Source organism: Gossypium hirsutum, chromosome A10 (assembly GCF_007990345.1).
Source record: "Gossypium hirsutum isolate 1008001.06 chromosome A10, Gossypium_hirsutum_v2.1, whole genome shotgun sequence".
NCBI lineage: Eukaryota > Viridiplantae > Streptophyta > Magnoliopsida > Malvales > Malvaceae > Gossypium > Gossypium hirsutum.
This window is the reverse complement of record NC_053433.1, coordinates 56,350,076-56,373,385: the sequence shown is the minus strand read 5'-3', so window position 1 is coordinate 56,373,385 and position 23,310 is coordinate 56,350,076. Positions and strand designations below refer to the sequence as shown.

General features: G+C 35.7%; 1 protein-coding gene across 1 annotated transcript; it reads right to left on the bottom strand.

The window, feature by feature from the left end:
- Positions 1-4,034: 4,034 nt before the first annotated feature.
- Positions 4,035-20,814, bottom strand: LOC121208002 (uncharacterized). The gene is made up of 2 exons (XM_041078534.1): positions 20,604-20,814; positions 4,035-4,225 (listed from the first exon to the last, which is right to left on the bottom strand). The coding sequence occupies exons 1-2, from the start codon at positions 20,812-20,814 to the stop codon at positions 4,035-4,037; spliced, it is 402 nt and encodes a 133-aa protein (XP_040934468.1).
- Between the last annotated feature and the right edge of the window lie 2,496 nt (positions 20,815-23,310).

Here is a 23,310-nt window from a genome sequence, read left to right as displayed (position 1 = left end):
GGAATAAAAACATTCCTTTATGTTGGGTCTGAAACCCTAGATTCTATTAGTGATTTCTCCATGTCAATGTGAGTTTTATGGCTCTAGTAGATCTACATGAATGCTTGAAGAAGTAGGGCCTTATGTATGGGTTATTTGTGTTTGAAATGATAGGAAATGTTATTTGAATGAATTTTGATGGTGTCCTTTTATTTTAAAAAGGCAGTGGTTGCTACAGTTTTTGAGTGGGTCTTGGTGTAACACCCTATACTCGTAACCCACGCCAGGGAGGAGTACAAGGAATTACCTAACTTGATCTCATGCCTACAACCAATCTCAAATCACCGAGACTTGATTCAAACTTAAAACTTTTTTAATATCTACCTTAAACTTCTTATTATGGGCCTACGAACCCAAAATCAATCATTGGAAGCTATTTGGAGCCATTCCTGGTCCTTAAATCAACCTTAAGAAATTTGCCTTTAAAATAGGGCACACGCCTGTGTGGAAGAGTAACACGCCCATGTGACTATTTCGACATGGTCGTGATGATGGCCTGTGTTGCTCACACGGCCTAAGCACCCTGGGACACGCCCGTGTCCCACACCCGTGTAGAATTAATTTCTAATTCACACCCATAAGGGTTTTCACACGGCCAGACACACGCCCGTGTCAATGGCCCGTGTCCCTCACAGACCATGACACGCCCGTGTCCTAGCCCATGTGCAAAAACATGGACATTCTATTTCTGACATCAGCATGCTCATGATACCAAGGTAGACATAGGGATAACTTACTCATCACTATCCATACTAGTCACATAATGTTCAATGAGTTCATATCTCATACGTGCCAATTAGGTACGTGTACCACTCACAACACGGTTATACTTTTCTCATTAGCTTAGAACATAACGTTCACCGTTGAACCATTTGGAACACTACAGGATATTCATTAAGCCTCAGACGTGGGTAAGGTCCTGATGCCATGTCCCAGACATGGTCTTACACTGACTATCATCTCGTAGCCGATGCATGTCCCAGACATGTCTTACACTAGCTCTCTTCTCAATGCCGATGCCATGTCCCAGACATGGTCTTACACTGGCTCTCATAATATGGCTGATGCATGTCCCAGACATGTCTTACACTAGCCAACAATAACCCATATGTCACGACATGAATATCCGATTTATTTCCCAGGTTCAAACGGGAATTCTACTATCTCTATTATCATCATGCTATCTCAATTCCACAATCAAGCAATTCATGGTATATTAATTCAAATACAATTCAACACATACATTAGTAATGTAGTTGTATTATTTATATACAACTTACCTCGAATTACAAAACGTATATGACGAGTCGGTTTAATCGACTTGCTTGGTTTTCCCCCGGTCTAGGTTTGGATTTGGCAATTCTTGATTTAAGAGGGCTCAAAGTTGCTGAAATTTTTGAAGCTTTCAAACCCCTACAATGGCTGATATTTCTGGCTAAGAAAAGAGAAAAATGATAGCTCTTCCTTTTTGTTTTATTAAAAAGACAACTAGTCAAAATTGGTGACCTAAGCTTCACCTAATTTTGACCTTCTCTCCAATTTGTCTCCCATGGTCGGCTATGCTTTATTTTAAGGGGATTATTTCCCTTTAAAGACCCCCAATTTTGGTTCTCTAGCTATTTAACACCCTTAGCTATCAATTTAAGACTTTTGTACTTTATGCGATTTAGTCCTTTTTTCACAATTGTGCACACAAACGTTAAAATTAGCTCACCAAATTTTTCATGTACTATAATAAACATACTATGACTCCAAAATAATAATAAAATAATTTACTCAACTCTGAATTTGTGGTCCCGAGACCACTATTCTGACTAGCCCCAAAATCAAGCTGTTACATTTCTCCCCCTTAGGGATTTTCGTACTCGAAAATCTTACCGGTGAATAAGTTCGGGTACTGATCTCTCATAGTCTGTTTAGGTTCCCATATGGCTTACTCGACTCCATGTCTATGCCACAAAAATTTCACCAGTGCTATACTCTTATTTCTCAACTATTTGACTTCCCGGGCTAAAATCTTGACCGGCTCTTCACCATAAGTCATGTCCGGATGAATCTCAACCTCTGACGGCGTAATCACATGTGAAGGGTCTGATCTATATCGACGTAGCATGGACACATGAAACACGTCGTGAATCTTCTCTAACTCCAGTAGTAAAGCCAATTGATAGGCGACCGTTCCTACTCTCTCGACAATCTCATAAGGCCCTATGAAATGAGGACTCAATTTACCCCTTCTACCAAATTTGAGAACTTTCCTTCACGGGGACACTTTCAAAAATACCTTATCACCGACTTGAAATTCAATTTTCTTTCGTTTCAAATCCGCATAGGATTTCTGTCTATCCGACGTGGTCTTCAAGCAATCACGAATTACTTTAACTTTCTCTTTAGTCTCTCTGACTAAATCGACCCCGTGAACCTGACTCTCTCTGAGCTTAGTCCAATATAAGGGCATTCGACACTTTCGCCCATACAAAGCCTCATAAGGTGCCATTTTCAGACTTGTCTGATAACTGTTATTATAGGCGAATTCAACCAACGATAGATACTTTTCCCAACTGCCTTGGAACTCAAGGATACAACATTGTAACATGTCCTCTAACATCTGAATTACTCTCTTTGACTGACCGTCGGTTTGCGGATGGAAAGCTGTGCTAAAACTCAACTTTGTTCCCAATTCCTCTTGTAACTTTTCCCAAAACCTCGAGGGAAACCTTGGGTCTTGATATGAGATAATTGACAATGGCACTCCATGAAGCCTCACAATCTCAGAAACGTACAAGTCGACTAATCTCTCAAGGGAGTAGTCAGTACATATCGGTATAAAATGTGCTGACTTGGTTAGCCTATCCACAACAACCCAAACAACATCTTTTTTTTCGGGGTTACCAGCAAATCCATCATAAAATCTATAGTGATCCGATCCCACTTCCACTTGAGGACCATGATAGGCTGAAATAGACCCGAAGGTACTTGGTGTTCAGCCTTCACTTGTTGACACACTAGGCACTTAGACACAAACTCTGAAATGTCTCTTTTCATGTCCGACCACCAATACATTTTTTTGAGGTCATTGTACATTTTCATACTGCCCGGGTAGACGAACAAACAACCACTATGTGCCTCTCTCAGAATCTTTTGAATAAGCTCATTGTTCTTGGGTACACAAACTCTGTCTTTGAACCTTATACATCCATCGGTACTAATACGAAAATCTGATTCAATTCCCGACTCACCTTAAGTTCTCTTGGTTTGCAATTTCTCATCACCTTTTTGAGCTTCTCAGATCTCTTAAAGAAACATCGGTCTAGCTCTCAACTCTATTAGAACTGAACCATCATCAGACCAAGCCATACTGACATTCATTGCTCTCAGCACAAATAATGATTTTCTACTCAATGCATCGGCGACCACGTTCGCTTTTTCCGGGTGGTAGTCGATAATCAACTCGTAATCCTTTATTAGCTCTAACCATCATCGTTGCCCCAAATTCAATTCCTTTTGAGTCATCAAGTACTTTAAGCTCTTATGGTCAGTGAATACTTGACATTTCTCGCCATACAGATGGTGTCTCCAAAATTTCAACATGAATACGATGGCAACCAACTCTAACTCATGCGTCGAGTAATTTTTCTCATGTGGCTTTAGTTTCCTTGAAGTGTAAGCTATGACCTTACCTTCTTGCATAAGCACACACCCCAAACCATTTAAGAAGGCGTCGCTATATACCACAAACTCTTTGCCCGACTCCGGTTGCACTAACACTAGGGCTTTGGTCAACAAGCCTTTAATTTTTTGAAACTCTGCTGGCACTTTTCTGTCCATTCAAACTTGACATCCTTTTGCAGTAGCCTTCTTATCGACGTAGCTATCATAGAGAATCTATTTACAAACCGTCTATAATATCCGGCTAAACCCAAAATGCTTCGGACCTCAGTCACATTCCTCGTTGGTTTCCACTCTACAATAGCCGAGATCTTGCTTAGGTCAACTCAGATCCCGGCATCCGACACATTATACCCTAAAAATCCAACCTCTTTAAGCCAAAATTCACTCTTGCTGAACTTGGCGTAAAGTTGCTTATCTCTCAAAGTCTGTAACACAGTTATCAAATGCTCTCCGTGTTCACTCTCATCACGCGAATAAATCAATATGTCATCGAAAATGACAATGACAAACTTATCTAGATACAGTTAGAAAATACAGTTCATCAAATCCATAAACACCACCGGGGCATTAGTCAAACCAAAGGGCATGACGAGGAACTCATAATGCCTGTATCTCGTCCGAAAAGCAGTATTCGATACATCTTGCTCTTTAACTCTCAACTGATAATAATCAGTCCTCAAGTCTATCTTAGAGAACACTGTGGCTCCCTTCAACTGATCGAAGAAATCATCTATCCTTGGCAAAGGATACTTGTTTGGAACACTAACATTCACTGTTATACTTTCCTCATTAGCTTAGAACATAACGTTCATTGTTGAACCATTTGGAACACTAACGGATATTCATTAAGCCTCAGATGTGGGTAAGGTGCCGATGCCATGTCCCAAACATGGTCTTACACTGGCTTATATATCAAGTCGATGCCATGTCCCAGACATGATCTTACACTGACCATCATCTCATAGCCGATGCATGTCCCAGACATGTCTTAGACTAGCTCTCGTCTCAATGCCGATGCCATGTCCTAGACATGGTCTTACACTGGATCTCATAATGTGGCCAATGCATGTCCTAGACATGTCTTACACTAGCCAACAATAACCCATATGTCACGGCATGAATATCCGATTTATTTCCTAGGTTCAAACGGGAATTCTACTATCTCTATTATCATCATGCTATCTCAATTCCAAAATCAAGCAATTCATGCTATATTAATTCAAATACAATTCAACACATACATTAGTAATGTAGTTGTATTATTTATATACAACTTACCTCAAATTACAAAACGTATACGACGAGTCGATTTAGTTGACTTGCTTGGTTTTCCCCCGGTCTAGGTTTGGATTTGGCAATTCTTGATTTGAGAGGGCTCAAAGTTACTAAAATTTTTTAAACTTTCAAACCCCTAAAATGGCTGATATTTTTGTCTAAGAAGAGAGAAAAATGATAGCTTTTCCTTTTTGTTTTATTAAAAAGACAACTAGTCAAAATTGGTGACCTAATCTTCACCTAATTTTGACTTTCTCTTTAATTTGTCTCCTATGGCCGGCTATGCTTTCTTTTAAGGGGCTAATTGCCCTTTAAAGACCCCCAATTTTGGTTCTCTAGCTATTTAACACCCTTAGCTATCAATTTAAGACTTTTGCACTTTATGCGATTTAGTCCTTTTTCACAATTGTGCACACAAACGTTAAAATTAGCTCACCAAATTTTTCATGTACTATAATAAACATGCTATGACTCCAAAATAATAATAAAATAATTTACTTGACTCCAAATTTGTGGTCTTGATTCCACTATTTCGACTATCCCCAAAATCAGGCTATTACACTTGATCTGGAACTCAAGCTACTACACATTTTTGTCAAGTGAGTCCCTAAGTTGACTTTTGCATGCATAGTATTATTTGAGATGTTTTTGTAGAAAGTAAAAAGTAGTCACACTACGAATTTGAAGTTAGGAAAGTATGATAGGATGATGGTATGTGTTATGAATGTTAAACGAGGCTTCTTTGTGCAATTCGTGTAGTATCTGACAAGTATAAAGTATGTGATAAAAAACCTGAAATTGATAATATGATTGTATGAATATGTCTGGAATGTGTTAAATGAGATGGGTGTTAAGTCTAGTGCTAATGTATGAAAGGTCTGTTAAGTGAGTGTGTTTGTTCACTATGGTGGAGTCATCTAAAAGGGTTCATCGGGACTTTAAACACTATCTCTAAAGGAAAAGACCATGGTTATGACACCATATCGTGTAATACCATAATTGGTGGGCTATGACATCATATGGGAAAAACCAAAGGAAGGTTATTACCTAATGGGGTTCTCTATTGAACCTAGAATGATGAGGGGCAAACCTCACAAAATGTGAGTCTAGGCGAATCCCTATCGTAAAAATACCAGAAAAATAGAAGCCTTTGTGGTGATTTGATAGATGAAAGCTTTTGGGGCGATCTAAGAGATGGAAACCTTTTTGGCAATTTAAGAAATGGAAGTCTTCATGGAAAATCTTGTAAAGGATTCCTTTGTGGCGCACTCTAAAGAATGCACCTTGTGGTAACCTTCTGAAGGAAACACCTATGTGGCGGACCTTGGTTGAAAGAAATGGAATGTATGACGAACTCTGAAAGAATGGAATTTTTGGTGGAATTTGGAAAAACACTATGAAAGGTAATCTCTGAAATTAAAGTCTTAGTAGTAATGTATGAAAGAAATGCCCCTGCGACAAATTGTGAAGAAACAACCTTTATGGTGAATTCTACAACGAAGGTTTTTATGGCGCACACAGGATGGGCTACTCCTATGGCGTAATCTGGAAGGGCTTCCAATGATGAACCATAAAGGACACTCTTTAGATTGACTCTATACAAAGTAATCGATGTATTTCTTATTATTTCTAACTGCAAGCAGTGGGATTAGTAAGTATGAAATGTATCTTTGAGTATTATTGTAAGGTACTCGATATGATTAAGATTTGTATAGAGATGAAAATTTTAAAAGACATAGCGAGGTAATGAGGATGTATTCTGAAAATGAATGTAAACATGATATGCCTGAAAGGAAATATTGATCATCTGTGTATGGATGTCTTCCTGAAGTTGAGGACATTATGGCTTAGTCAATGGAGAATGCAGGTAAGGTCTCAAAGGCACTGAAGAGAAAGAAATAGTCTTAAAATAAGGCATGGTAACGAACATGAATAAAGAAACAGAAATGGAGGGAAATTTTGTTTGAGATGATATGAAGAATAAGAGCAATAAGATGGTTCTTGAAACATTAGATGTGATGTGCAAGTATGATAACATTAGATGCAACGCACAAGTATGATTCAAGTAAATGGTCTTTGCCTCACTAAGTCCCTTCGAACTTATCTTTGTGTGTTATGTTTCAAGTGGATTTTTAAGGGTTTTGCTTGGAGGGACGACGCCAAGACTACATCGAAGGAGTGACGTATTAGGCTATTATGCATATAGCGCAAATTTGATGAAGGGATCAAGTCTGAGTTGATACATTTTATAGTAATTTCTATGGGGGATAACTATAACTGGAGCATCAGTTCAATCCTAATTGTAAGTAAATTCTCTATGTATACCATTTGAATTTCCTCATTATTTACACTTTTGTATTTTATTAAAAAGTTTGAAATTTAGTAGTTGTAAACGTTTGTAGTTTGAATAATTAGGCTTAATTACTTTGTATTATTGTGGTAGCACTCGAGATTCGGTTCTAATTCATCGGGCCAAGTTTGGGGAGTTATACAACTTGCTTCCTTGATCCTAGTCAGCTTAACTCATCTAACCACCAGAGTCATCTTCATCCTAGTAGCTAAGGATGACAATCAATTATAAATTAATCCGAAGATATTCAACCTTAAACCTAAAACTCGTTTTACAAAAACTTATTAAGAGTCCTAGCCCTCATTCTTTTCTCAAATTTTCAAGCACAAAAAAAGTTGAAAAGCTTACCAGTTTCTCGATTTCTTTACTTTTCAGCTTTAATTCTGACGAAATCAACTCCAGCAAAGTTCTCCTATGTCCTCATCTCCTTCGGAATAATTGACGAAGATAGCACAAGTAAAAAGATATTTTGTATACAGAATTGGGGAGGATTTCTTTTTGCAAGAATGTTCTCTTTACACTTATATATATATAACTCCTATACATGGTCTCCCAATCTATTTTAGCCAACCATCGGTAATTATTATATCTTCCACTTTGGAACTAGTTGGTTCCATCCTAACCAAACTAGAATTTAAATCTAATTATTTGCCCTACAGACACAAAACTTTCCAAAAGTTCCCAATAGAGTCCGCTAACTCTCTTCTTTGCTCAATTAACTTCCAAAATTCCTTTCAATCTCGGTCTAGAAGAAAATCGATAGATTATGCTAAAAATACAGAGTTTAAAATAGAAAGAAGACTTAGTCTAAAACTCATGTCACAAGTTGGGTTCACCCTAAAGATGCGAGACCCAAATCGTCATTTTGCCTGCTTGTCATTAAAACATATAAGTTTGTAAAAACAATTCAATTGTGCTTGTAGAAAAATCATACTTGAAAACTTAGCTCATAAACAAAACTTGTATAGCATGAAACATGCCCACATACTTGTCTTATCAGAATGGCCAAGATACATAAGATATGTTCTCTCACTTAACACACTTGTTAGAATCTGTTGGATATGCAGATCTCTTTCTAACACCTTAGAATGACTCAAAGAGTCCTTGACATGTCTCATAAGTGCAGCGCAAAGCAATGCACTCACCTATACACCAACATGTCCCTTTGAATGGAGCACAGCTCGACATTCCCTTATCTGTCCACATGTCCTAGGGCTTAGACGCCCAAACCACTGAAAACTTATGGTGACTACTCACAATCCTCTGGCATGCCATTATATTCAATGTAAAGACTTGCTAATGAGCACGCACAGAAGCTTATCATATAAAGCTCACATAAAGAGCTTTCTTGAAAACACTTATTCATATAGAGCTCGTACAAGAAGCTCGCGAAAACACAGTTTGTAAAACTGTAATTTAAAAACATAACTTAAAACATAGGCTAACTTAGGAGCTCACATAAAACATATCTTTAAAATATAACTTAAAAATGTCTCTTGAAAATAGAGTTTTGTAGAAAACTTACTCTTGGAACTTGTTTGAAAAACAAAGTTCTTGAAAACCATCACATTTCACACACAAGATACGAACCGTTAAACATTCAAACTGAAAAACATATTAGTTAGCATACTTATGGCAATTCTTAACCATTCACCGAAAAAATGAAAAACTAAACAAGCTTGGCCTTGCCTTTATCCTTGCTGGTAGATGGTCTGGCTGGTTCGCAATATAAATAAACACATAGATTACTAAGAAGATAGAACTTTCAGAATTCACACATGCAAGCAAACCCGACTTTCTAGACAATCAATCCTAACAAGATAGAGACTTACCCTGGGTGCTACGAACTTAGTTTAGAATAGAGACTTGATGACAAAATATTTGATGAAGTTATGGAATGAAGGCTGAGGAAGCAAAAGAAAGATCGTATTCAAGTTGTTCAACTTGAAAAGTAAAAGAAGAAAATTTGAGGACAAAGAACAAATAAAAATGGTAATATATAAATAAATAAATAAATAGACGAAATTTAAAAGTAAAAGATGGAACGATAAATCAACGACTATGATGGATAGAAGGATAAATGTCCGATTAAACCCTTTGAGATATAAATCCCAACAAACTTAATTAATGGCTCTAATAAACCCTCCAAGAAATAATCCTTAGCAAATTGAAGGGTGAAAAATTAATTCCCACTACTCATTGAAGAAAATCGAGAAGAAAACTACTTCTAAAATTCACAAGAAAGAAATCTTGCTCAAAGAAACAAACTCCTAGAGTTGAAAACTTTATTAATGAAAACAATTGTGTCTTTAATGAACAATGAAGAAGCCTTTATATAGGCTAACAAAGTACATCCAAATAAAACTCTAAAGTATACTAAAGCTCTAATTAATCTAAATAAGAAGTAGTTTTAAACAAGACATTCTTGTTAATATAAAACTCCTAAATAACTTAAAATACTTAATAATTACAAAAAAAAATTGTAATAATAAAATAATAAAATAATAAGAGATAATTAATACCATATTGGGCTCATGTAGAATAAAAATTAAGCCTAGAACGCGAACCCAATATAAATTAATCCAAAGGTATTCAACTTTAAACCTAGAACCAGGTTGATCGAAACTTATTAGAAGTCCTAGCCTTCATTCTTTTCTCAATTTTTTTAGTACAGAAAAGTTGAAAAGCTTACCAGTTTCTCGATTTCTCTACTTTTAAACTTTGATTATCACAAAACCAACTTCATGCAGAGCTCTCCTATGTCATTCTCTCCTTCGGAATAACCGAAGAAGACAACACAAGTAAAAAGAAATTTTGTAGACAGAATTGGGGAGGATTTCCTTTTGCAAGAATGTTCTCTTTACACCTATATATATATATAACTCCTATGCACAGTCTCTCAATCTCTTTTAGCCAATCATCGATAATTATTATGTCTCTCACTTTGGAACTAGCTGGTTTCATCTTAACCAAACTAGAATTAAAATCTAATTATTTACCCGAAAAATTTGCTCAATTAACTTCCAAAATTCCTTTAAATCTAGGTCTTGAAAAAAATTTGGGTGTGACACGACAACATTTGCTTTTGCTGGGTGATAATCAATCATCAGCTCATAATCTTTCAACAGCTCATAATCTTTCATAAACTCTAGCCACCAACGTTGCCTCAAGTTCAACTCCTTTTGACTCATCAAATACTTTAAACATAACTTTTACTATCAAAATAGCCTATATATGCCATATTTACATAAGTTCATAAGTTCAAAATACCAAATGGAAATTTGGATAGTATGACGTGCAACTCCGACTTGTCTGGAACGAGCGAGCTAATGAACCTCTATGAGACATAGAAACAGAAACAGAGTAAGCTTCTAAGCTTAGTAAGCCCGTATAATTCAGAATTAAACTTACCATTTAAAGTAATCAAAGCAACAATATAATGCCAACCATTCAATATAAGCATCTTAATCACACAATATCATCACATGTTAGTCTTTTAACTAATACATAATCCATAACTTGTTCATATAACATTATTTAGGCTCGTTGAATCTATTAGAACTTCAAAGGATAATCGAGTGAACAATGCCAAAAATTCGTCAATTCATCATCATACACGCTCTTTCGAGACATGGCCAGTAAGCTCTTCATGAGTTGATAACAGTAAGCTCTATTGAGCTGAAAACGGTAAGCTCTATTGAGCTGAACAATAAGCTTTTGCGAGCTAAAATAGTAAGCTCATACGAGCTATGGTGAGTTCGCAAAAAATGCAGGAGCTCGACCATTTCGATAATTCTAGTACGCCACTTGTTATCCAATGAATTCACATAGTTCAATAAAGGCTCAGTAACAGATTCGATATATCATCAATACAATCATATCTCAAATAATTCAATTATATACATTCAATTCAACCATTGCAAGTATAGGAAAGTTCAATTCTAATTATACAAACTTACCTCGGGTTGCTCAGATAAAAACTAGCATTTACTCTCTATTTTTTGTTTCCCCCGATCTAATTCCAATATTTGCTTATCTTGATCTATATGACATCAAATTAACTCATTTAATTTTCATTCAACTCAAATTGGCCTAAAACATTCATTTTTGGCCAAATTACAAATTTACCCTAGACTTTTGACTACTTTGCAATTTAATCATTTTTACACAAAATGGCAAATTTATGCAATTTACCCTTAACCCATGTATAGTCGAATTTAACATAATCACATAAAAGACCATATTTACATTTTATTCACTTTTTCAACCACAACAATTCTATCTTTTACAATTTAATCCCTAATTCTCATTTTTGTCAATAATCACTTTATAAAACTTGTATAACTATTAACAACCATCAATAATCTAAAAAGAACCTTCAAAATACCTAAGTATTCAATAATGGCATATCTCAAAATCTATAACAGTTTCAAAAACGAAGGTACGGGCTAGCTAGATTAAGCTGTAACGAGCTCAAAAACATAGAAATCATTAAAAATCGAGTCAAAATCGTACCTTAATTGCTCTCTCAAGCTTGGCCGAATGTAAAACCTAGAATTTCCTCTTTTCTCCTTGCTAGAGTCGGCCAAGGAAGATGATGATAATTTAAAATGAACTTTAGTTTTGTTTATTAAACCATTTATTATCCAATTACCAAATTAACCTTAATAAACTTTAATAATTTCAAAAATACTAAGCTAACAACTTCCACTAACCGTTATATTGGCCAAATTGACATGCAAGGACTCCCATATTTTAAGCTATAGTCATATAATACTTTTAAACAATAGAACTCTACTTTTACGCGTTACGCGATTTAGTCCTTTTTACCGAATTAAGCATTTAAACGGTAAAATTTCTTTAAGAAACTTCCACAAAATTTATATATCATGTTGCAGACCTTATTAAATAATAAAATAAATATTTTGACTTCAGATTTGTGGTCTCAAAATCACTGTTCCGATTTAACCTAAAAACGGGCTGTTACAACTCTCCCCCAAGGGATTTTCATCCCCGAAAATCTTACCGATAAAGAGGTGTTAGGGTACTATTTTCGCATAGCTTCCTCGGGTTCTCATGTAGCTTCCTCAATTCTGTGTTTATTCTAAAGAACTTTGACAAGAGCTATATGTTTATTCCTCAATTCTTTAATCTCCCGAGTCAGAATCCTGATCGGTTCTTCGTTATACGATAAATCAAACTGTATCTCAACATCAACGGGAGAAATCACATGTGACGGTTCCGATCTATACCGACGCAGCATCGAAACATGAAAAAAATTATGTATCTTTTCTAGCTCAGATGGTAACGATTGTCGATATGCTACAGGCTCTATTCTTTCAACAATATTATACGGCCCAATAAATCTCGGGCTTAACTTTCCTTTACGACCGAACCGAAGAACCTTTCTCTACGTTGACACTTTTAGAAACACTTTGTCTCTGACTTGAAATTCAATCTCACTACGTTTCAAATCTGCATAAGATTTCTGTCGATCTGAAACTGCTTTTAAACTATCACAAATCGTTTTTACTTTTTCTTCTGTTACTCTGATTAATTCAACCCGTGAATCTTTTTCTCACCCAATTCAATCCAGTATAACAGTGTTCAAAATTTGTGACCATTTAAAGCTTCATACGGTGCCATTTTTATACTTGTTTAAAAACTGTTGTTATATGCAAATTCAATCAAAGGCAAGTATTTCTCCCAGTTACCTTCAAACTCGAGAATGCAACAACACAACATATCTTCAAGCATCTGTATTGACCATCCGTCTGGGGATGAAAAGCTATGCTAAAATTCAATTTTGTTCCAAAAGCTTCTTGTAATTTCTTCCAGAATCTTAATGTAAATCTCGGATCTCTATCAGAGATAATAGACAGTAGTACACCATGTAATCATACGATCTCAAATAAGTACAATTTAGCTAGTCTATCCAAAGAGTAATCTATACTTACCGGTATGAAATGAGCAGATTTTATTAGTCGATCAACGAAAACCCATATAACATCTTTCTTTTTTGGAGTTAGGGGCAGTCCCGATACGAAGTCTATAGTGACTCTATCCCATTTTCATTCAGGAATCAATACAGGCTGTAGTAAACCAGATGGTACTTGATGTTCAGCTTTCACTTGTTGAAAAATCAAACATTTCGATGCAAACTCCGATATATCTCGTTTCATTCCTGACCACCAATACTACTATTTCAAATCATTATACATCTTGGTACTACCCGGATGAACAGAAAAGCGACTACTGTGTGCTTCATGCAAAATTTTTTGAATAAGCCCTGTATTTTTCGGTACACAAATTCTATTTTCGGAACATTAAACAATCATAAATTCTAATATGAAATTCTGAATTAGAAATAGACTCATATTGAATTCGTTTAGCTTACAATCCACTTTCATTTCTCTGAGCTTCACATATTTGTTGCAGAAATACCGGTTTAGCTTTCAATTCAGATAAAATAGATCCATCATTACATATCATCAACTGAGTGGCTCGTAATGCAAACAATGATTTTCAGCTCAAAGCATCAGTAACTACATTAGCTTTTCCCAAGTGATAATCAATCACAAAATCATAATCTTTTAATAACTCAAGTGATCTTCATTGCCTCAAATTTAGATGTTTCTGTGATATTAGATATTTCAAGCTCTTATGATCCATATAAATGTGGCATGTTTCACCGTATAAATAGTGTTGCCAAATTTTTAATGCAAATACAATCGCAGCCAATTCTAAATCATGCATCGGATAATTCTTTTCATACAGTTTCAACTGTCGAGAAGTATAAGCTATAACTTTTCACTGTTGTATCAAAACACAGCCCAATCCGTTTAGTGATGCATCACTATAAATTACGAATTCCTTACCCGATTCAGGTTGAACCAAAACTGGTGCTTCAGTTCACAATGCTTTCAACTGCTCAAAACTCTGCTGACATTTTTCTGACCATTCAAACATAACATCTTTTTGTCGTAGTCGAGTCATCGGTGTCACAACTAATGAGAAGCCTTTCACAAATCTTCGATAATAGCCCGCTAAGCCCAAAAAGCTACGGAATTCAGATAGTTTCTTGGAGGTTTCCAGTCAGCAATAGCAGAAATCTTGCTCGAATCAACTCTAATACCATCGGCTGAAACAATATGCCCCAAGAATTTAACTTCTTTAAGCCAGAATACACATTTACTGAATTTTGCAAAAAACTTCTTATAATGTAGAGTTTGAAACACAATTCTCAAATGCTCGGTATGCTCAAATTCATCTTGTAAATAGATCAGAATATCATCAACAAATACCACAACAAATCTGTCTAAATACGGTTTGAATGTACGATTCATCAAGTCCATAAAAATGGCAGGAGCATTAGTTAAACCGAAAGGCATAACAAGGAATTCATAATGACCATACCTCGTTCTGAAAGTAGTTTTTGAAACATCCGACTCTTTAACTCGTAACTGGTAGTAACCCGATCTCACATCAATCTTCAAAAATAATGTAGCCCCTTTCAACTGATCAAATAAGTCATCAATTCGTGGTAGAGGGTATTTTTTCTTTATAGTCACTTTATTCAACTGTCTATAGTCGATACACATACACATTGAGCCATCTTTCTTTTTCACAAATAGTACTAGTGCACCCCAAGGAGAATAACTCGGTTGTACAAAACCTTTGTCTGTCAATTTTTGCAACTGAGCTTTCAACTCTTTTAATTCTGTTGGAGCCATTCTGTACGGAGCTATTGATATCGGAGTTGTTCTCGGTATGAACTCAATACTAAATTCAACTTCTCTGATCGATGGTAATCCCAGTAATTCTTCTGGAAATACATCCGAGAACTCACAAACAACTGGTACGGATTCAATCTTTGATTATATATGCAAGATATGCATCATAGCCTTTTCTCAAGTATTTCTGAGCTAACATAGACCATATTACAATAGGTGATCCATTCGAATCATTAAAATTAATCCAAAGAATCTCACCATTTTGACATTTCAATTCTATTATCTTCTGTCTACAATTCACAACTGCATCGTGCATAGTCAGCCAGTCCATACCCAGAATCACATTAAACTCATCAAATGGTAGAAGCATCAAATAAGCCCAAAAACAGTAACCTCGGATCATCAAAGGACAATTCTTACAAATTTTATCAACTAAAACAAACTTTCCTAAGGGAGTCGATACTTTAATTACAAATTATGTAGACTCGACATGTAAACTCTTTTTAAATACTAAATTCATACAGATATATAAATGGGTTGTCCAGGATCTATCAATGCAACTATATTAGTATCAAAAAGAGAAAAAGTATCGGTGATAACGTTAGGTGATGATGCTTCTTCTCGTACACGTATAGCATAAGCCCTGGCAGGTGCTCGTGCCTCGGATCTCATAGTCGAATCTCTCGTAGCACCTCGATTACCACTCACATTTTTGGTGTTTCGGGGCGGTCTCCCTCTAGCAGTCGTGTTACTTATTTTCACTGGTTGTTCTCTTTCAGCTATGAACTTTTCTGGAAAATCATGGAGAAAATGATCCAAAGATCCACATTTAAAACAAGCTCCACTCACTAATCTGTATTCACCGTAATGTCGCTTATTGCAATGTTTACATTCAGATACATCATTTCTGACACTTCTATCACTGGCCACAGATGTTGCCTGAGGTTTTGAACTTGATTGTCTTGCATTTCTATCTTTGATAGAAATTCCCGCAGAAGTTATAGAATGAGGGTGATATTCTTTAAATTTCTTTGATGCTAATTGATGTAATTTACCCGTAAATTTTTTCTAGACTCTCTAGCCTCAGAATCAGCTTTTCTTTTCTCTTTACACAGATCTTCGGCCTTACAGGCTCGATCAAACAAAATAACAAACTCTTTTAGCTCAAGAATTCCCACCAACATTCTGATTTCTTCATTCAATTCATCCTCGAATCGTTTACACATTATAGCTTCAGATGATACACATTCACAGGCATATTTGCTGAGTTGTACAAACTCTCTTTCATATTCAGTGATCGACATACGACCCTACTTCAATTCAAGGAATTCTTTTCTCTTCTAATCGATAAATCTTTGACTAATATATTTCTTTCTAAATTCAACTTGGAAGAAATCTCAAGTTACTCACTCTGGCGGAACTACAGATATCAAAGTATTCCACCACTAATACGTAGTATCTCTCAGCAATGATACCACACACTTCATACATTCTTCAGGTGTGCAGGACAATTCATCGAACACCTGAATCATGTTCTCAAGCCAAAATTCAACCTTTTCAGGGTCATCATTAGCAGTAGCACTAAATTCCTCAGCCCCGTGTTTCTGTATTCTATCAACAGGTAGTTTATTCAATCGCAGAAAATTGGTACCTTGAGGAACTACTGGAATCAGTTGGGGGTGGAGGTTACGGAATAGTCGGGTTCATATGTATATACTGTGTGAACCACTCATTTAATATCTTAAAGAAGGCTTCTTTAGCCTCACCCCCATGACTACTCATCACAGGTCTAGATTCAATAGGCGCTGCTCCTTGAGCGGGAATTGGCGCGTTACTTTCTATGTCGTCCGCTACAGCTCGTTTAAGATCCATTACTGTAACGTCCCCCTACCTGAGACCGTTGCCGGAGTCAAGCAGGAGACATTACAAAACTTATCTTAGCACTTAAACAGTTTTCGTAGTAAACTATCCAACTGCGTCACGGTCGCTAAAAAAATCATATCTCGAGTTACAAAACTTGAAATCCAATTCTGTAAATTTTCCCTGAAACTAGACTCATATATCTACTTACTAATTTTTTTCTAGAATTTTTGGTCAGGCCAATTAGTACAGATTATTAAAAGAAGTCTCCCCTATTTCAGGGTTCAGCTACTCTGACCCTTGTGCACTATGAATCAAATTTCTTCCTGTAAAGAAATGCAATGACTATGCCATTTGTTTCAATTAAAAATAGACTCAATAAGGAATCCATACAAATAAAGTTTGAGTCCTAATTCTTAATACACAATTTATGGTGAATTTCTAAATTTAGAATAGAGAATCCAAAAATTGTTCTAACCCTGTTTCACCAAAACGCAAATATCTCATAAAGTACAACTCTTTTACCTATTTTGTTACTTCCATATAAAATAGATTCATTAAGATTCAATTAAAAATTTTATTCATTATCTAATTCACTTTATACAATTTTTGGTATATTTTCAAAGTTGGACTACCGCTACTGTCCAAATCTGCTTTAGTAAAAAATGTTGATAACTAAGTTTATAACATCTTCATTTCTTCTCTCTACAACATTTACCAACAATTCCTCTTATTACTCATCACTAACATATCAAAACATACCATACTTAAGGTTTTGGTAACATTTACAAAACATACCAAAATATCACTTAACAACTTAGATACTTTCAAAATGACCAAAAGACATCCTAGGTACAATGCCATTTTCCAAAAAGATAGAAACTTCACCAATTTGAGTTCGGGGATCGGCTTGTATGCTGAGTCCTTATACTTTTGTACCTAGCCTGCGCACGGAAACAAACCGTACGCTGAGAATACTCTCAGTGGTATTTCTATAAACAATAGCTTAATCAACTTTAAAACATGGTAATTCAAACACATTATTGCTATTATTCAATATCAATCAGTACTTTAATAATCTTTATTTTATTTACCCTTACTAACATAACTCGGACACTGACGGATACACGGATCCAACCCACACTCCGGGATAAGCAAATAGTGCTTCATCGGAACAAATCCGGAACTTTAACATTATAGTACACAAAGTACTTCATCGGAAAAAATCCGGAACTTTAACAGTAGTCGACACATAGTGTCTCATCGACTCAATGTCGGAATATCCCAATACTTCCAATTCCTATGACATGTCAACTATATCCGACTAGCCCGACACTGCTAATAGGGTATTCAAAATCACATTCATTTCAATATGGTAAAAATACTTACCTCATTCACATTTTCATACAATATAAATATCAAATATAGCAATAACGATTAAGCTCGGTTTATAGAAATACAAACCACTATTTATCGAATTTAATCGATATCTTCGTTCACTTTCTCTTTTCCCTTCTTTGATGACGTACCCGGTGCTACGTTTCCTACTAACAATCATATAATTAAAAATCATCAATATACTAATTCATAAAACACATTTTCACTTTCTATCAAACTTTTACAAAAATTCCAATTTCGTCCTTTTTCCATTACTAATCTTTTTTTCTTTAACTTAAGCTTCATATTCTCTTTTAATCAACTCATTAACAATTTCTAACTCATAAAATTCATTATAAAACATAAATTTTGAGCTCTATTCAACTTAATCCCTATTTAAACTTAACTTAGAATTCTTTTAATAAATCACTCAATTTTCACTTCTAACTTCAATTTCTATCAATTTAACCCATAAAACCTCAATTTGTTCAACTAAATCAATATCTAAAAATTTTCTATTTTTCTTCATTTTAACCTCATACATGTAGAACTTTGAATTAGGCATCCATAAACATAAAAATCATAAGAAAATGAGCTAAAACAACTTACCAATTAAACTTTAGGGCCTTAATCCTCAAATTTTCCTTTTCTATTTCTTTCTTTCTTTCCTTCTTTCTTTCTCACGTTTGCTCTCTGTAACTTTTCTATCTTTCTTTCTTTCTCTTTTTTTTTTAACTTACTCATAAATCTATATTCAATATACTAATATTAATAATATAATATTATTCTAATAAAATAACTTAATCTATAAGAAAAACTACTTTAACACATTTAATATCTTTACCAACTATTACACATGTTATTCAATATTAACACACACATATCACTTAGGGTCTAATTGCTAGATTAGTTCCTTTATTAATCTTTAATCTATAATTAAACTTTTATACCGTATGCAATTTAGTCCTTTAAACTAAATTCAAGCTACTTCACTTAATTAAACACTAAATAACCATTCAACTATAATTCATAAATATTTCTAATAAATATTCATGAATTAATTTCACGGAAACAGTACTCAAGACTCAATTTCCGATACCGTAACTTTCGGTTCATTACAATTCTCTCCCCCTTAATAAATTTTGTCCTCGAAATTTCCCTGAAAAGAGATGGGGATATTGAGATCTCATCGTTTCTTCCGGTTCCCACGTAGCTTCTTCAACACTGTGACTTCGCCATAGCACTTTTACTAAAGGAATACGTTTATTACGTAATTCTTTGACCTCTCGTGCTAGAATCTCAACTGGTTCTTCTTCATACGATAAGTCAGGTCGAATCTCTACATTCTCAGTAGTAATAACATGTGAAGGATCTGATCGATATCTTCTTAGCATAGAAACATGGAAGACATCGTGCATTTTCTGTAGTTCAGGAGGTAAGGCCAATCGATACGCTACTGGTCCAATTCTCTCAATAACTTCGTAAGGCCCAATAAAACGAGGACTTAATTTTCCTTTTTGACCAAATCTTAGAATTTTCTTCCAAGGTGAAACCTTTAAAAATACTTTATCCCTGACTAGGTATTCAATATCTCGTCGTTTCAAATCTGCATACGATTTCTGTCTATAAAAAGCAGTTTTCAATCATTCCCGAATTTTCTTAACTGTACTTTCTGTTTCTTGAACCAATTCAGGTCCAATCATCTTCTTCTCATTCAGTTCTGTCCAACATACGGGTGATCGGCATCTTCGTCCATACAAAGCCTCATACGGTGCCATCTATATACTTGACTGGAAACTATTATTATATACAAATTCGGCTAATGACAAATAATATTCCCAGTTAGACTCAAAATCAATCATACAGGCTCGAAGCATATCTTCTAAAATTTGTATTACCCGTTCAGATTGACCATCAGTCTGTGGATGAAAAGCTGCACTAAAATGAAGTCGAGTACCGAAAGATTCATGTAATTGCTTCCAAAACCTTGACGTAAACCTTGGATCTCTGTCAGAAATTATTGATTTTGGAATACCATGTAATCTAATGATTTCCTGAACATAAACCCCAAATAGCATTCTTTTTGCTTGTAGACATCGGTAATCCCGTCACAAAGTCCATCATTATTCGGTCCCATTTCCATTCAGGAATATTGATAGGTTGAAGTAATCCCGATGGAACTTGATGTTCTGCCTTCACTCGTTGACAAGTCAAACACTTTGCCACATATTCAGTTATATCCTTTTTCATTCCCGACCACCAATACAATTCACGCAAATCACGATACATTTTCATACCTCCAGGATGAAATGCAAATAGACTATTATGAGCTTCTTGAAGAATTAACTCTTTCAACTCAGAATTATTCGGAATGCAAAGTCGATTCTGAAATCTTAGATAGCCATTTCCATCAATGCTAAAATTTTCTGTTGTACCATTCTGAATCATCTCTCTTTTCTTTAACAACTTATCATCTTCTAACTGTGCTGATCTGATTCGATCAAACATTACTGGCTTTATTCTTAATTCAGTCAAAAGGCTTCCATCTTCAGTGATACTAAGTTATGCAAACATTGCTCGTAATTTAATCGCAGCTTTTCTACTCAGTGCATCGGCTACTACATTAGCCTTCCCTAGATGATAGTCTATGACACAATCATAGTCTTTTAGAAGCTCTATCCAATGCCTTTGTCTCAGATTCAATTCTTTTTGCGAAAGCAGATACTTCAAACTTTTATGATCCGTATAAACATAGCACTTTTCACCATAAAGATAGTACCTCCAAATCTTCAAGGCAAAAATTACAGCTGCTAATTCTAAATCATGAGTTGGATAGTTGCGTTCATGTGGTTTCAGTTGCCGTGAAGCATAAGCAATGACTTTCCCGTTCTGCATCAGTACACATCCTAGTCCACTCAATGAAGCATCACTGTACACTACAAAATCTCTTTCTGATTCTGGTAAAGTCAACACCGGTGCCTCTGTTAACATTCGTTTTAATGCTTCAAAACTTTTCTAACATTTCTCATTCCAAACAAATGGAATATTCTTCTGTAGTAGCTTGGTCATCGGTAAGGCTATCTTTGAAAATCCGTTGACGAATCTTCGATAGTAACCAGCCAATCCGAGAAAACTTCGTACCTCTGATACATTCTCAGGAACTTTCCACTGAATAACTGCTTCAATCTTCTTTGGATCCTCTCTAATTCCATCCGCTGATACGACATGACCAAGAAACACAACTTCTGATAACCAGAATTCACACTTGCTCAATTTTCCGTACAATTGCTTTTCTTGTAGTATTTGCAAAACAATCTGGAGATGTTGCTCATGATCTTTTTCTGACTTGGAATACACCAAAATATCGTCGATAAAAACTACTACGAACTGATCCAAGTATGGCTGAAAAATCTGATTCATAAGATCCATAAAAGCAGCAGGGGCATTTGTCAGTCCAAATGGCATTACTAAGAATTCATAATGCCCATACCTCGTACGGAATGCCGTCTTCAATATGTTGCACTCTTTTACTTTCAGCTGATACTATCCCGACCTCAGATCAATCTTTAAAAATACGGAAGCTCCTTTCTGTTGATCAAACAAATCATCTATTCGGGGAAGTGGATACTTGTTCTTGACAGTCAATTTGTTGAGTTGTCGATAATCAATGCACAACCGCATCGACCCATCTTTCTTCTTAATAAATAACATTGGAGCTCCCCATGGTGATGTACTAGGTCGTATAAAACCTCTGTCCAATAAGTCTTGTAACTGTACTTTTAATTCCTTTAGCTCAGTAGGTGCCATACGGTACGGAGGTATCGATACCGGATCTGTACCTGGGTAGACTTCAATCACAAATTCTACTTCTCGCTCAGGGGGTAATCTAGGTAATTCCTCACGGAATACATCAAAAAATTCACATACAGTCCGAATTTTACTACACTGACTTTCAACTGAATCTGAATTAATCACATGCTAAGAAAGCATTACAACCTCGATGAAGAAGCTTGCTAGCTTTAATGGCCGAAACAATACGAATTGATCCACTAGTCCGAATACCATTTACTTCAATTCTATCTTCACTTTCATTCTGAACAATAAACTTCTTCTTATAACAGTCTAAAATCACTCCATGTTCTGATAACCAGTCCATTCCCAAAATAACATCAAAGTCGCCAAATGGCATAATCAATAGATCAACAGGGAATATTCTATCTTGAATCATTAACGAACATCTTTGACATATATGGTTCACTAAAGTAGTTTGTCCCAGTGGACTAGACACTTCTATCATAACTTTAGACAATTCAAACTCTAATTTTTTTGTCTCAACTACTTTCGTATTAACATATGAATGTGATGACCCAGGGTCTATTAAAGCATAAACGGGTGCTGAATTCAATAAGAATATACCTGTCACCACATCGTGAGCATCTTTCTCTTCTCGAGTCCTCACAACATACGCTCGAGCTGGAGCTCTAGCTTCAGATTGTTGTGTAGCACTCTCACTAGTTCTTCTAGTACCACCTCTAGCAAAAGAACTACTTCGGCCTGATCCCCGGCCTCTAGAAGCAAATTCAGATCTTTGCACTACTGTCGGTGTTGTTCCAGATATCTTTGGGTAATCTTTAATAAAGTGATCGGTAGCTCCACAACAGAAACAACCTCCAGTCAACTTTCTACATTCCCCTTTGTGCCGGTTTCCACAATGCTCACATATTGGAATTTCAGTATTCTGAACTGGACTTCGGATACTGCCAGTAGACACAGTAGTCTATCTTTTCCAACCTCGATCACTTCTTTCCGATCGAGAACTAAATCTCCAATTACCTCGTGATTCCTTTGACCACTTAGGCTGCGGACTTGAACTAACCATTCCGGGATGTTTTTCAGTCGAATGAGCAACTTTAGACTTTTTATCCCTTCCGAGAATTTGTTCAATCATCTTAGCTCTTTCCATTAAATCTGCAAACTCAGTGATTCTAAGAGGCATCAACTGTA